A 13737-nucleotide genomic window follows, 5' to 3' on the forward strand; every position below is an offset into this window, starting at 1 on the left:
TAATTTTTTTTGGTCAGATCATCTTTAATTGTTTGGATGGAGTGTGTGTGTGCATGTGTGTGCACACGCGTGCGTGTGTGTGTGTAACTTGGGATACTACTCCTCACCAAGCTGATTTCATAGAAATATACTGAGTGTGGAAGGAGTGTTGTATGTGGGCCATATACACATAAAAGAGACAATGGTCTGTATTTTCTGAAGAAACTGGGAGGTTTATCCTTTCAATCTTAGAAAATGTTTATGTTAAATATGAACAAGCAGAGTATAGATTAAAGATCATTCCAAAGCCATTACCTCATTTATCATACGCTTTTACCTCCAGAGCAAGCTCAACACACACTCAGTACATTTTGTTTTGATCGATATCCACAGGCTTTTCCTATTGAAGGGCTTTTTGGAAACAGTTTTATTTATAATCATGTACACTAATTAAATAAAGCTTAGACTATCTAGAGGAAATTCATTTAATTTTCAAGGGAAAAAAAGCAATCTCTGAAATCCATTTTCACTTGTCCATAATACCAGTAATATAATTTTTAGGTGATACTGCATTTCCTTTATGAAAAATTGAAATGGCTTGGCTTTCATCAAATACCGTGTTAGGAATTGCATGTGTTTAGACTGACTTAGCAGAGAGAACTGCTGACTAAGGAAACACATCCTAATTTAATTTAGAGTAACAGGAGCGTTGGCTCTGCTGCAGGTATTGAGGTGTCCGCATATCTGGCTGGCTTCAGGGATGGCATCACATTGAGGTCATTCACAGGCCGTCTCTTTCCCCTGCAGGTGGAGCGGGAGAAGGCCATCCTTCTGGCCAGTCTCCAGGAGTCCCAGACACAGCTGGAACACACGAAGGGAGCGCTGACAGAGCAGCACGAGAGGGTGCACCGGCTCACGGAGCATGTCAATGCCATGAGGGGCCTGCAGAGCAGCAAGGAGCTCCGGGCTGAGCTGGACGGCGAGAAGGGCCGGGACTCTGGGGAGGAGGCTCATGACTATGAGGTAGACATCAATGGCCTAGAGATCCTTGAGTGCAAATACAGGGTGGCCGTCACGGAGGTGATTGACTTGAAAGCAGAAATTAAGACCTTGAAGGAGAAATACAATAAATCCGTAGAAAACTATACCGAAGAGAAGGCCAAGTATGAGAGTAAGATCCAGATGTATGACGAGCAGGTGACAAGCCTAGAGAAGACCACCAAGGAAAGTGGCGAGAAGATGGCTCACATGGAGAAGGAGCTGCAGAAGATGACTGCCATCGCCAACGAGAATCACAACACCCTTAACACAGCGCAGGATGAGCTGGTGACCTTCAGCGAGGAGCTCGCTCAGCTGTACCACCACGTGTGTCTGTGCAATAACGAAACGCCCAACAGGGTCATGCTGGACTATTACAAGCAGAGCAGAGTCACCCGCAGTGGCAGCCTAAAGGGGCCTGATGACCCCAGGGGACTTCTGTCTCCACGATTAGCCAGGCGGGGTGTGTCATCTCCAGTAGAAACAAGGACCTCATCTGAACCAGTTTCAAAAGAAAACACAGAGGCCAGCAAAGAACCAAGTCCAACGAAGACGCCTACGATCTCTCCTGTTATTACTGCCCCGCCATCTTCTCCAGTGTTGGATACAAGTGATATCCGCAAAGAGCCAATGAATATCTACAACCTTAATGCCATAATCCGGGACCAAATCAAACATCTGCAGAAAGCAGTGGACCGGTCCGTGCAACTATCTCGGCAAAGAGCAGCAGCCCGGGAGTTGGCCCCCATGATCGACAAAGACAAGGAGGCCTTAATGGAGGAGATTCTGAAGCTCAAGTCACTGCTGAGCACCAAGCGGGAGCAGATCGCCACACTGAGGGCGGTGCTAAAAGCCAACAAGCAGGTAATCTCCTGGGGGAGGCAAGCTAGGTAAAACCCGCACCATCAGCTTATTCCACAGTTTCTTTGAGCTTTCCATAGTACCAAGATAAGAATTAAGGATTCCTGGTCAGTGGATAAATAAAACTAGCTACAACCCAGTACCAGAGGAGAGCATAGTGGTATTTTTTGGTGAGTGAATGGATATATGAGATAGGAGACTAGCTGTGCCCAGCTGGGTGGCCAGAGAGCAGATCAGAGGAACAGCCCCAGCTACAGCTGTGGGATTGCAGTCCAGGTGGTGTTGAGTGGAAATGAATGAGGAAATAGGAGGGGGAGGGAGGCTGAGAGGCTGGCGTGGCCCTGTTCACCAACCTGGGAGATGCACACACCGGCAGGAAGTAGGTGCAGACAGACACTGTGGAGATCTGGAGTCAGTGAGCAGACCCCAACTTGAGAGATGGGGTTCAGTTACAAGACTTGATTTCTAGGAGCACAACAAGACAGGAAAAAGGAGTCTTGGCCTTTGTACCACACTTACAGAAGCAAGGGCGCTGGGTAAACTCTAGGGTCTCAGAGTCAGGGAAGCAGAAGACAGTTGTGGGGAATGGAGCGAGAGAAACAAAGCCAGGCAGATGTTACCAACGTCAGCAATAATTCAGAGCAGCAAGACAATAAGAGGATAGGAAGGAAAGAGAAAGAGAGTGCATCTCCTATGTCCCATCTGTGACCTGAGCTTTAGGTTCAGTTGAGTGTAAGGCAAGAGCTTGAGAAGCTAGGAGTTTCTGTTTTTTTCCTAACCCGTAGAGACCCCATCCTCTGTAAGGAAAGTTAGGTGCTACAGCACGAGCCTAACTAATTCCTGTATCCTTGATGACCGAGTTTGTGTTCTACCCAGAGTTGTATATGATGAAAGTGACATGAAATACAGACCTGACAATATGATGTAGTTTATCTGAAAAGGTAGCCTCCAGTGACACACGAGAAGTGTGCTGAACAAATCCTGGGGTTGATACAGACAAGCAACAAGCATCAGATTCCTTCTTGCAAATGGAAGCATAGATCAGTGGCTTAGGCACACTTTCTCTTTTGAGACGAGGTCTTGATAATGTTGCCCAGGCTGACCTCCTGCCTCAGTCTCCTGAGTGGAGCACATGCTCTCTGAAGAGTGAACGTTAATCCTGTATCAAGCACCTTCCCCTTTTGTCCTGATCTCGGGGGAACCACACTAATGTTATGTCACCTACCTTTCTAGTCTTCATCTTCTGTTCCCATAAACCCATTAAGATTAGTTGGACGTCTGTACTATAAGCAAAATATGGTTTGCACTGTAAAGATACTTTTAAGACTCAAGAGACAAATAGTACCTTTTGTGCTGTCATTTTAGGGAAATAAAAAAAACAATGGGAGAATGAAGAATCAATGAGCTGTTGGATTCCAATTTGATGTGAGAATAAAGCAACTTTTTACCATTCAATGACTCAACAAGTTAGAGTGGTCTGAAATAACCAAAATCAGCTGAGCATGGTGGTACATGCCTATAATCCCAGCACTGTGATAGGCTGAGGCAGGAGCATCATGAGTTTGAACACAGCTGGGTGATTTAGCTAGACCCTGTGTCAAAATTTTAAAATGGGTTGGGGATATAACTCAGTACAAAGGACCAGGGTTCAATCCCCTTCAAAAATAAATGACCCAGACTCACATTAAATGAGGCAATTTAACCTTTATCCAGGATAGGGGACATTCTTGGCCAAGTCATTTAGATAATTTCTCTGATTACTACCTGAAGATTGAATATTAGCCAACAATAGATTTAGGAAGATATTAAAATGCTTTACTGAAGCAGCTGAGAACAGTCTGTCGTCTTGGAGAGACTAATTTATGAACCTGTATTCATTGATTACATATATAGTTTATGGAGAGAGAAGGTAGGCATGCAGAACTAAGTGATTAGCACTCTAGTACAATTTCAGCACAGCCTGTAGCTGCTCCCAGGACAAAACACATGAAGCACTTTGGAGTGGGATAAACAGTGCCATAGGGATTCGGACCGGACATGGCATGCCTAGCCGAACTGCCAGAGTGCTTTGTGGTGATATTTGCATTAGATTAGAGCCACAGCCTGAGTAGATTAAAGCCAAATACATTTTGAACCACACGTTTGTTACACATTTTAATGATTTTGGAGCTGTTGCTGGGATGCATATGTTCCTTAAACAGCTTCAAGTGTCCACAGATAAAATTGGTTATATTTAGATGTTGTGGAATGTTAATTATTAAGACTCAGGTGAGAATTCTGTGACTTAGGAAAAAATGGAAATCTTCTGCAGTAGGCATTCTGTATTCTGTGTAATCTTTATTATCCTTTAGGGTGTTTCAGAGGCACCCTCTTTGGGTGGAGTGGTAGAAGGTACCATCTGTGGACAAAACTGTGGTAGGTGTGAGATTCTAAGAAGACTAAAGAACAGTCACCATCTTCTAGAAGAGGACTGTGTCAGGGTGGTGGAGCACAGGCAATAGTAAGATAAGACCTTGGTGTGACATGTGCTATAACCCTCACTGCGGGGGCGTTACAGAGAAAACAGCTAATGCTTCTTTTGGGAGCTCTAGAAAAGACTTCACAGAAACAATCATACTTGAGTTTTGTTTTATTTTGTTTTGTTTTGCTTTTTTGCTTTGCTTTGTTTTGTTTAATGCCAGAGTCCTACTCAGAAGCACTGTGTCATTGAGCTATCTCTCCCTAGCCCATTTTTCAAGACAGAGTCTCTCTAAGTTGCACAGGTGGGACCAGAACTTGTAATCTTTCTGCCTCAGCCTCCCAAGTGCCAGAGTTACAGGAATGGTGCCCAGCTTTGAATTTATTCTTACAGGATAAGAAATTGTTTTTCCAGGGGAAAAAGACTAATTCCAGAATGAAGAGTAGGTACAGAAGGGCAGGGGTAACAAAAATAAGGTACTGTGTTGGGAGAATACTTGAGAAGATCTCTGGCTGGAAATAAGGCTTTTCTACTTAGAAAACTGACATTGCGATGCATAAAAAATGTAGTGAATGCAGGTGTCAGCACATGTACTAATAGATTTTAGATACTTAAAATTACTTAGTGCTTAAAAAGCTTTGTGCAGCCTGTGGACAAACAAATCTCCAAGCAAATCCACGTCCTCCTGGACATTCTTTACAAGCATGGAGCTTTTGCTTCTGGTTGACCTCCCTGTCATCATCTTCCTGTCCTCCCCTAGATTCTAACCGTGCACTCACAAGCTAGTCACGACTTCACGTTCACAACATAAACTGAGTTATCTGTTCTCAATGAATATATGTCTGAACTTTTTTTAAAAACCTAAACCATTGCCATCCTGCCACATCAACTTTTCTACCCTTTGGGTAATTTTCTGAATGAATAACATTTCTGAAGATTCCACTAAGTATTACTGCTACAGAACATATAGAAGTATTTTTTGGGTAAATTCTCACTTAAATCTTATTTTAAATTCATTCAGAACTAATAGGAAGCAACTTGAATTAAAATAGTAACAAACTACGATGTCATATGATGTCACTGGAGAACCATGTCAACATTGGTTTAATTAGGAAAGAATCTCTCTCTATACTATAAGTTGGCACTTCACCTAAGAAAGCTGAAGCTATCTATTTCAACCTTAAAAGGGTATTTTACCAATCCAGTGTAGTCTTCCTCGGAAATTCCATTAGGCATCGGGTTTTTCACTAATACTGAAACAAATAATTTTGTATAAACCTAAGTTCTTTGTTTCCCAGAATTGAATAAATTTGAGTACCTTTTGGAGTGTTTATTAGAAACTCTGCTAAGAGGGGAAAGGAATCCAGTGCCCTGTATGACAGGTAGAGTGAAGGTGGCTTGCTTGTCTCAGAGCAAATGAGTTCAAAAAAGTTGAAACTGTCTTACATTTTTAATGTGTTTTCAAAGTCAGATCTGGTTGAAGTCCAAGTCTGGAGGCAGGAGAGAGCTGTCAGCTAACTTTGTATACCTTCTTCTGGGAAGAAAGTCCTTATCTGTCTTCTGGTTGTAGCTTTTATCCTTCTTGTGCTTACCTTTGCACCTCTAAGTTTGGCTTAGCTGCTTAAATGCACTTAACCTTGAGGACTAGTTTCTTTTTTTGACCCTGTTGTGAGACTCTTCTAACTGTGAGGCATAATGACTAAGCTAAACTAAACGATCTGAATTAAGCAGTACTGTATTGGGAATTTTTATACAATCTGAAAAGCTGTATAAAAAATGACGTTCCACTTTGACTTCAGTGTGGACAACACATTCTGTGCATTCTGTGGGCAGCTCTGAAATACATGCCGTTGAGTCAGTCAGTGAGGGTGCTTTTGACTTCCAGCTCTCCCCTGCCAGCTCTGGATTTGAAACACTTGTTAATTGAGGAACTTCAGAAATGCCCCAATCCAAATTTAAACAAATATTTGAGCTCTTTCTACATTTTGGCACTTCTGGTTTTTAAAGATATTATAAAGAATTAAATTTGACTATAATTCATTGTTTTGAATAAGTTATATGAAAATACTTAGAAAATACTTGATTGTCATGTTTCCTTAAACATATAATGATAGAGTTTTTGGCATGATAAAAGAGAGAATATAAAATAAAAATAGCCTTTATTTAAAGGACACAGAGAGAGCTCCATGACGGCCAGGGTCTGGCTTCTCTGCTGGAATGTGGGGCATGGGAGATACATATAACCTCTGACCGGAGTGGCACTTAGGGTGGGCTTTGCTGATGTGTGAGCAGCTGATTGGGACTTTTTTCGCACCACTGGAGAAGGAAAAGGAAGTTGTCATAGGGGAAGGGGGAAGTGACCTCAAGCTAAACATCCTTTGGTCCCATCTCCCACTGCTGTAATATTGTAATATCATATCTAGGGCAAAATCCTTTCATTCCTATCTTTTTATTGTTAGGAAAAGGGTGAAAATCTCTTACTACTTCCTGATGAAAGGGGGTGCTGTATTGGGGTTTAGGAAGGTTAACAGGATGATGGTTGATGCCCATGTAGAAGCTGGTGTCAGCTGTTTTAGCCAGGACAACTTTATCATTGGTAAATGCCACATGTTAGATTGGAAAAACAAAGAGACAATGAGGAGGCAGGCCACTATCATATTTAAGGACCCAGGGGAGGTAGAAGGTGCCTTTGATTTAAATATGCCATTCCATCAGGATCATGGTAAGGTAGAATCATTACCATGGTGAGGTAGAATTCTAAAAAATATGTGTGGGGTTAGGAGGAGTGAAGTTATGAGAGGTGATTATTTTTTTTATCTGAAAGGGTAACAGTTAAATGATAAAGTTGCCCTGGCTAAGTGTAAGTCCCTGTAAATGTTTGGGAGCTGTGGGGTATTGGAGAACATGAGGAAAAAATTGAAGGATCCTTGAGATGAATTAAAATAGGCATGGCATGGATAGCACAGGTGGGATTGGAGGTATCTCAAACTATGGGATTGACCAGAGAAGAAAGGAGTCTGGAACCTGTGTGGAGTAGGCCCTGTCTGTAAAGGCTGCGTAGGTTGGCCATCAGCACCCACTACAGAGACTGAGGACTAAATATAGCAGCCTGAAAACTCAGGAAGAACACTCATACATGGCCTCTATGTCCATAAGTACAGAGAATGTCTTACCTGAGACCTCCAGTGCAACTTGGGGCTTAAGGACACCTTAAGGGAGGACTGTGGACCTCGAGCCCCATCAGTCTTCAGCAGCAAGTCTAAGTAGATCAGTCTGCGATGAATCTGGTAGTGATGAGATCTCCTATGAGGGCAGGTAGAGGATGGCTTAACCGCACTCTAGCGGCTAGGGCAGTCACTCCTCCAATGGCCCTTGGGATTACAAGAGGGGCAAGGCCCCAGAAGAATGCCAGGGTTGGGGCACTCTCCTGCCCAGTGTCCTTCTTTGTTGCATGAAGCATGGTCTGGGAGGGGCTCGGGCAGCTCCACCTTGTCTCATTTTACCTGTCTTAGAGCTCTAAGTGTCACTGCTAAAAGATCAGATTGTTACTTTTCTTTTTGATTTTTATCTGTGTTGTTGAAAACATGAAAAAAACATATTAAAAAAGTCTCCCTATGGGGTTTGAGTGCTTCGTTTAGCCTTTTGTCTTGGTATCTGGCCCACAGTGGAAGGTATCTGTCTCCTCCACAGTCACAAGACATCTGGTTTTTATCTTGGGTAGGTGTACAGCTTTAAGTCTAAAGGAGACAAAGGCAAAGAATCAATTAAGTGTGCAGGAGTCAAATAATACAATCAACAGGGTATTTATGATTACAACTTTAGTAATGGCTTCCCATAAAGAGGATAAGGATAAGGTCCAGGGAATTTTAGAAACTGACATGTCATTCATTTATCATATACACATTAAGTTTTACAATTGTGTAACTACCTCTTATGCCGTTAGAATGTCTAATGTCATCTGATTTTTGGAGGATGGCCTGTTTTATTAATTTTACCTTTTTATTTAAGAGAGAGATCAGCTGTGGTATCATTTAACGCCAGTTGAGTATAGTTAATTATGATCCCAGTATGCATAATATAACCTTTTTGGAAAAGATCTGGTAGATTCCAGCAAAAGGAATCCAAAAGGAATTTATAATTATCTCTTAATTTTAGTTGTTGAACATCCAGAAGATTGATAACAGTACAGTGCAGTAGAGGCAGTAAGGTTAACATAGACCATTAAATGGAACTATTATTTTGTATTAACCATACCCATGTTAATACATTTTAACATTTGAGCACTGAAGAAATTTGTGACATTGTTTGGACTGTTCACTATTTAAGCATCTCTAAGTATAACAGGTACATTATTTAAATTTTTTTAAAAAAATTATCATTTGACTGGCAACCTCATGTTGGTCTGACCTGAATCTCCTGGCTGGAACACAAGAAAAAGTCAGACATCTAGGGCAAAATCCATTCATATAATACCTTGGGTTTATAGGTTACTATCTTACACTTAACGCTGTACATTACCATGACCTTTGTCTCTTAGTCTATGCTTCAGGCTCACAGAGTATAGAAGACACAAAAATAGATGTGTTTTGAAATTTTTAGGTTTCTTTTTTTTTTCTTTTTCTCCTTGAAATCAAATGGATTAAATGAATAAATAGAAATACTTGAGCTCAACCATTTCTCACCTGGAAATCGTACTTCTTTTAAAACTTCTTGGGTGATGTTTCACATTGGCTCCCTCTTTGACATCCTACACTGTCAGGGACCTCACCAAGATCCAGGTTGCCTGTATCAAGGGTACAGCAAGAAGATAAAATAAGAAACAGAAGCAAATTTAATAATAGATGATGAGTGACTGGGAAGTCGCCACCTCTAGATGGACCAAAAAGAGACAGTCCAAGACAGCCACTGTCTTGAAGCGTACACAGTGATAGGCAGGGCTGGTTGGCATCACTCAGCGGACAAGTATAATCTTGAGATGACTCAAGTCGGTGCAGATGATCTTAATGCTAAGAAGGATCTGCCCTGGAGTGTTTTTTTAATTTAGTGGTTTTAGTTTTAATCTTAGTGGGTGGGGGACGATGGCCCATCCCTAAAGAGTTAATGGGGAATCTCAAATGGGTTGTACTGATAATCCTAAATTTCCATTTGTCCCTTAGGGAAGTATGCAAAACTAGCCGTTGTGAATTTGTGGTGCCCAACACTCACCCTCAGAGGTCTTCAGGAGGGATTTACAGAGCTGTTGTCATTCCCTTGGCTGTCATACCAACTCTGCTCACTCTGGCTTCTAACATAATGAAATCACATCACCAGTTCACAATATGTTTGATGTTACTCCAAAGTCTCTATGTCCAGTGTATGAGTTATGCTTATGTAAACTCTAACCAAATCAGTTCCATTTTCCACTTACGGAAGGAAATGGAGCTCAACCCAGTGTGAAGCAACCTGGGTAGCAGATTTTCCTGCCGTGAAGTGGTAAGCATTATGGTTTTTGTGCTTCAGACGGCAGAGGTGGCCCTCGCTAACCTGAAGAACAAGTACGAGAATGAGAAGGCAATGGTGACTGAGACGATGACGAAGCTTCGCAATGAGCTGAAGGCTCTGAAGGAAGACGCTGCCACCTTCTCCTCCCTGAGGGCAATGTTTGCAACCAGGTAAGTGTGTTTTTTCCCCGAAACTAGGGCTGCGACATAGGAGGGGCCCCACCTTCATAAGTGTGTCTTGGAGCAGTCTGGGTGAGTTGGGTGTGCGATCCAAATAGGAAAGCATGAAGAAAATGATGCCTTTCTGACAAATCCGAAACAAAACTGCACCACTTCTACCAGAGCCATCTCCTGGACACTGAACCAAGTAGTTGTATTACACAAAAACACTGGCAGCTGCTCAGCAGCCTCAGTCTGAGAATCACTCAAGCCTGGAAGTTCAAGAGCAGCCTGAGCAACCCAGAAAGACCCAGTCCTTAAAAAGCTAAAATAAGACAGTTACCCGGTTGCTATGGTAAGTTTTTGGTGGTGCTGGGGATTGACTCCAGCGTTTCACGTATGACAGGCAAGTACCACTGAACTACCTACCTTCTCAGGGCAAGAATTTGATTTATTAAAAGACTTCCAAAAAGAGAAAGCTACTTTTTAAAATAGACAAATACTTTATCACTTTGAAATATATTTCTGTGACTAAAGTATATAAAAGTGCTCACCATGAGCATTCTGTCAGGTTAATGTCTAAAAGGTAATTATGTATATCGCCAAATTTTACACATTACCCAACTAATTAAAACAAATACTAACTTCTATCTCCCCCCATGAGTCATTTTCAGGCAGCAGTGTATTTTCATTTAAAACTTGAAATAGTTGTTAAGATTCTTTGATTTGAGATTCTCAATATATAGTTGAGATTCCTCTTGTCACAGTGCAGTGCCAAAAATAATTTGAGAAACCACTAATGATGTATCTTGTATCGTATAACTTTGGCTCCAAATTCCCATAGCATAACTTTGACTTTATATGTAGATGTAGAAATTGATTTACATATAGCTGCTATAAAGAAGATCCTGAGCTTCCTGGGAATCCCCTGAATCTGTCCAGCTTTTTACTAGGAGAGAACAAGCTCCAGGTTGTGTGCGGATATCTCCTGGATACAACAGGAAGAAGGTGGGCGTCTGTGACTGGAGGTGCAAGAATTTAAGGGGACTCACTTCTGGTCACACAGCGTGGTGGCATTTGGAGATCAGAATTCACATGACCCTGGAGAGTGGGACCGAAAATAGAAATAAGCACAGTATCCCCTTCAATGAAAGAAATCAGAATTGCAGTTAGAATCAAGAGAACATAAATTTCCTCTTTGAGAAAAAAAGATATAAAAGAATTAAAAGAGCATTTACAACCTCAATATATGAAAAATGTCTTATAAGTGAATTATCCCCAACTAGTACATTTTCACAGACATTTTTCAGGTACAATAACTACTTTAACTCTGCGGCACTAAAAATATTGTTACCTGGCCGGTGTGTATTAATCTAGGGTGCTGAAAGTCACTAACTGTTTTATAAAGGTCTGATACTTACATAGCCTCGCTACATTCCTTGACTTTCAGAGGTAAAGAGAATGGCCTTCCCTGGGTATTGTGGTTTTTTTCACTGCAGTGTCTCCTTTCAAACACCCAGGCTCATGCTGCTTCCATGTGCACAGCACATTTGGGTTTACTCCAAGAAACTCTCAGCTATCAGCTGGTGCAGAGGAGTGATTGTCATTAATATCACACTGGGTAAATAAAATCAGCAGAAACTCAGAGATTTTCTCCTACAGTGCTTCTTCCTTCCAATGCATGTGGATTTTCCTTGTGGGGAAATAGGTCAGCAAGCCATTCTTCATGCCTCAGTACAAATGTGAAGCCAGCCTGGAGATATTCCTGACAGGCCAGCTACCCTCATACAAATCTCGGGTTCTTTTGACAACTCACTGCTTTACCACCTGGTTTAAAAAAATCAATATTTTCTAACTCAGGCAAACCTGCCATGTTGAAAGCAGTGTCAACTGCAGTCTGTTCTGAGCTAAAATAAAAACTGTAATTATAAATAAAGAAGCAAATGTTTTCTTTGTTAACAATTTTGCATGCTATAGGCATACCTATAATAATCCTAAATATTGAGTATGGTAGTCCAAGTATTGTAATCCCTTTTCAGTCTTCCTCAATCCAGAAAGTTATATTTGTATTCCTATTGAGGCATTATTGGACATAATGTTATTATGGACATAATTCCAATTTACCACCTCCAACCCACAGTGAGTGTAAAGACACCAAAACATGTTCAAAGGACAGCCTTGTGGGGTCCTAAGTCCAAACCCCAAGAGGATATGTGGACAAACGCCCTGATCTTAGGCCTCTCCCAGGATTTACTATTTTGTGAAGAAGGCGGGTGGTTCAAGGATGAGTGACAATGGGGATGTCAGGAACTGTGTGAGTAACTTGAGCTGGCTACCCAGGTTGGGAAAAAAGCATCTTTGCAAAATGCAGGGAGAATGACATCCAGAAGGATTAATGTGCATAATTCAGTTAAGGAAGCAATTGAATTGTTTTTGGACGCCATTGCTTCAGTTTCTGATATTTAAACTTTTGTGCCCTGGGGACTCAAAGCCTCTTTATTTTGAGGATCCTACTTAGTTGACTTTCCTGGAGCTGACTGGCTCTGCCATCCCGCTGTGATTGTATCTTTTACAGAGAGCACTATGTGAGGAAACAAGAGACTGTCTGATGGCTTTAGATTACACACCAGTAATCTAACCTTATTCGCAATGCTTAGAGCCAATTAAAGAGAGGAATAAATACCAGTCAGCTCTGTACATACCAGTATATGGAAATAAGCCTCGATCAATGTTGCAGTGGTTGTTCTGCATTCAAGGAGAATCCCTCAAATTGTCTCCTACACACAACTATAACAAATATCACATTCCTGCAAAGAATTCACTGTTACACAATGGAGAGAACCATCCATAACACACCTGAGTACACTAGTCCTAAATGCCTAAATTCCAGTCAAAAGCATAGCAGAGCTCCTTATCCATGGGGGACAGGCTTCATGACCCCCAATGGACTCTCAAAGCCATGGCTGGTATGAAACTACACAAACTTACCTATGATAAGTTTTAAGTTATTATAATTAGGCACAATGAGAGATGAACAATAGTAATAAAATGGAACGCTTATAATATACTGTAATAAAAGTGTAAATGTTGAAAGAGTAAAGGCAAGTACTCGTTGGCCTCAGATAACTGAAGCCAAGGATCAAGGAGGAGAACTGTGCTGTTTGACTTGTTGCAGTTCCAGCTCACCAGATTCTTCCTGACTGCTGTTGTGCTTGGGTTCCAGATGTGATGAATATGTCACACAGCTGGATGAAATGCAGAGACAGTTAGCAGCCGCAGAGGATGAAAAGAAGACCTTAAACACTTTATTACGAATGGCTATCCAGCAAAAACTCGCCCTAACCCAGCGGCTGGAGGACTTAGAGTTTGACCACGAGCAGTCCCGACGCAGCAAAGGCAAACTTGGAAAGAGCAAGATCGGCAGCCCTAAAGTAAGTGGGGAGGCGTCAGCCACCGCGCCCACCATAGACACTTACCTCCTGCATAGTCAGGGCCCACAGACACCCACCATGAGGGGCAGCAGTGGCACTCAGAGGAAAAGGTATGCATGCAGCGATCTTCACAGCATGGTGCAGTGGCCAGATTTCAGCTAACTGCAGAATGAATGTGCTCTTGTGTGGGATGCAGGAAGGGAAGGGGAAGCCCAGATGGGAGCTGGTATTGATGGGCCGTGCTCGTGTTGGTCTCTCCAGATCAGAACCTTGTGATAATTGTGTTTATATATTCCTTTCTGCACCCCATCCACACCTCTCGATTAATCAT

General features: G+C 41.9%; 1 protein-coding gene across 11 annotated transcripts in view; it reads left to right on the forward strand.

Annotated features, from left to right (window-relative positions):
• Bicd1 (BICD cargo adaptor 1) overlaps positions 1-13737 on the forward strand; it is a 202075-nt gene that overhangs the window by 153785 nt on the left and 34553 nt on the right. For 8 of the 11 annotated variants that reach the window (XR_010049193.1, XM_013149318.3, XM_063254524.1 and 5 more), the window contains exons 5-7: positions 787-1881; positions 9836-9987; positions 13199-13406. Coding sequence is in view for 10 of the 11 variants with exons in the window: in XM_013149318.3 (XP_013004772.1) it covers positions 787-1881; positions 9836-9987; positions 13199-13406 (1455 nt within the window). In the remaining variant the exon portion in view is untranslated. Of the gene's footprint in view, positions 1-786; positions 1882-9835; positions 9988-13198; positions 13517-13737 lie in introns of all 11 variants that reach the window. The other 3 variants (XM_003466773.5, XM_063254525.1, XM_063254523.1) reach the window with 1 other exon arrangement.

The sequence above is a fragment of the Cavia porcellus genome, unplaced genomic scaffold (assembly GCF_034190915.1).
Source record: "Cavia porcellus strain 051 isolate PalLab524CR breed Dunkin Hartley unplaced genomic scaffold, mCavPor4.1 scaffold_8, whole genome shotgun sequence".
Taxonomy (NCBI): domain Eukaryota; kingdom Metazoa; phylum Chordata; class Mammalia; order Rodentia; family Caviidae; genus Cavia; species Cavia porcellus.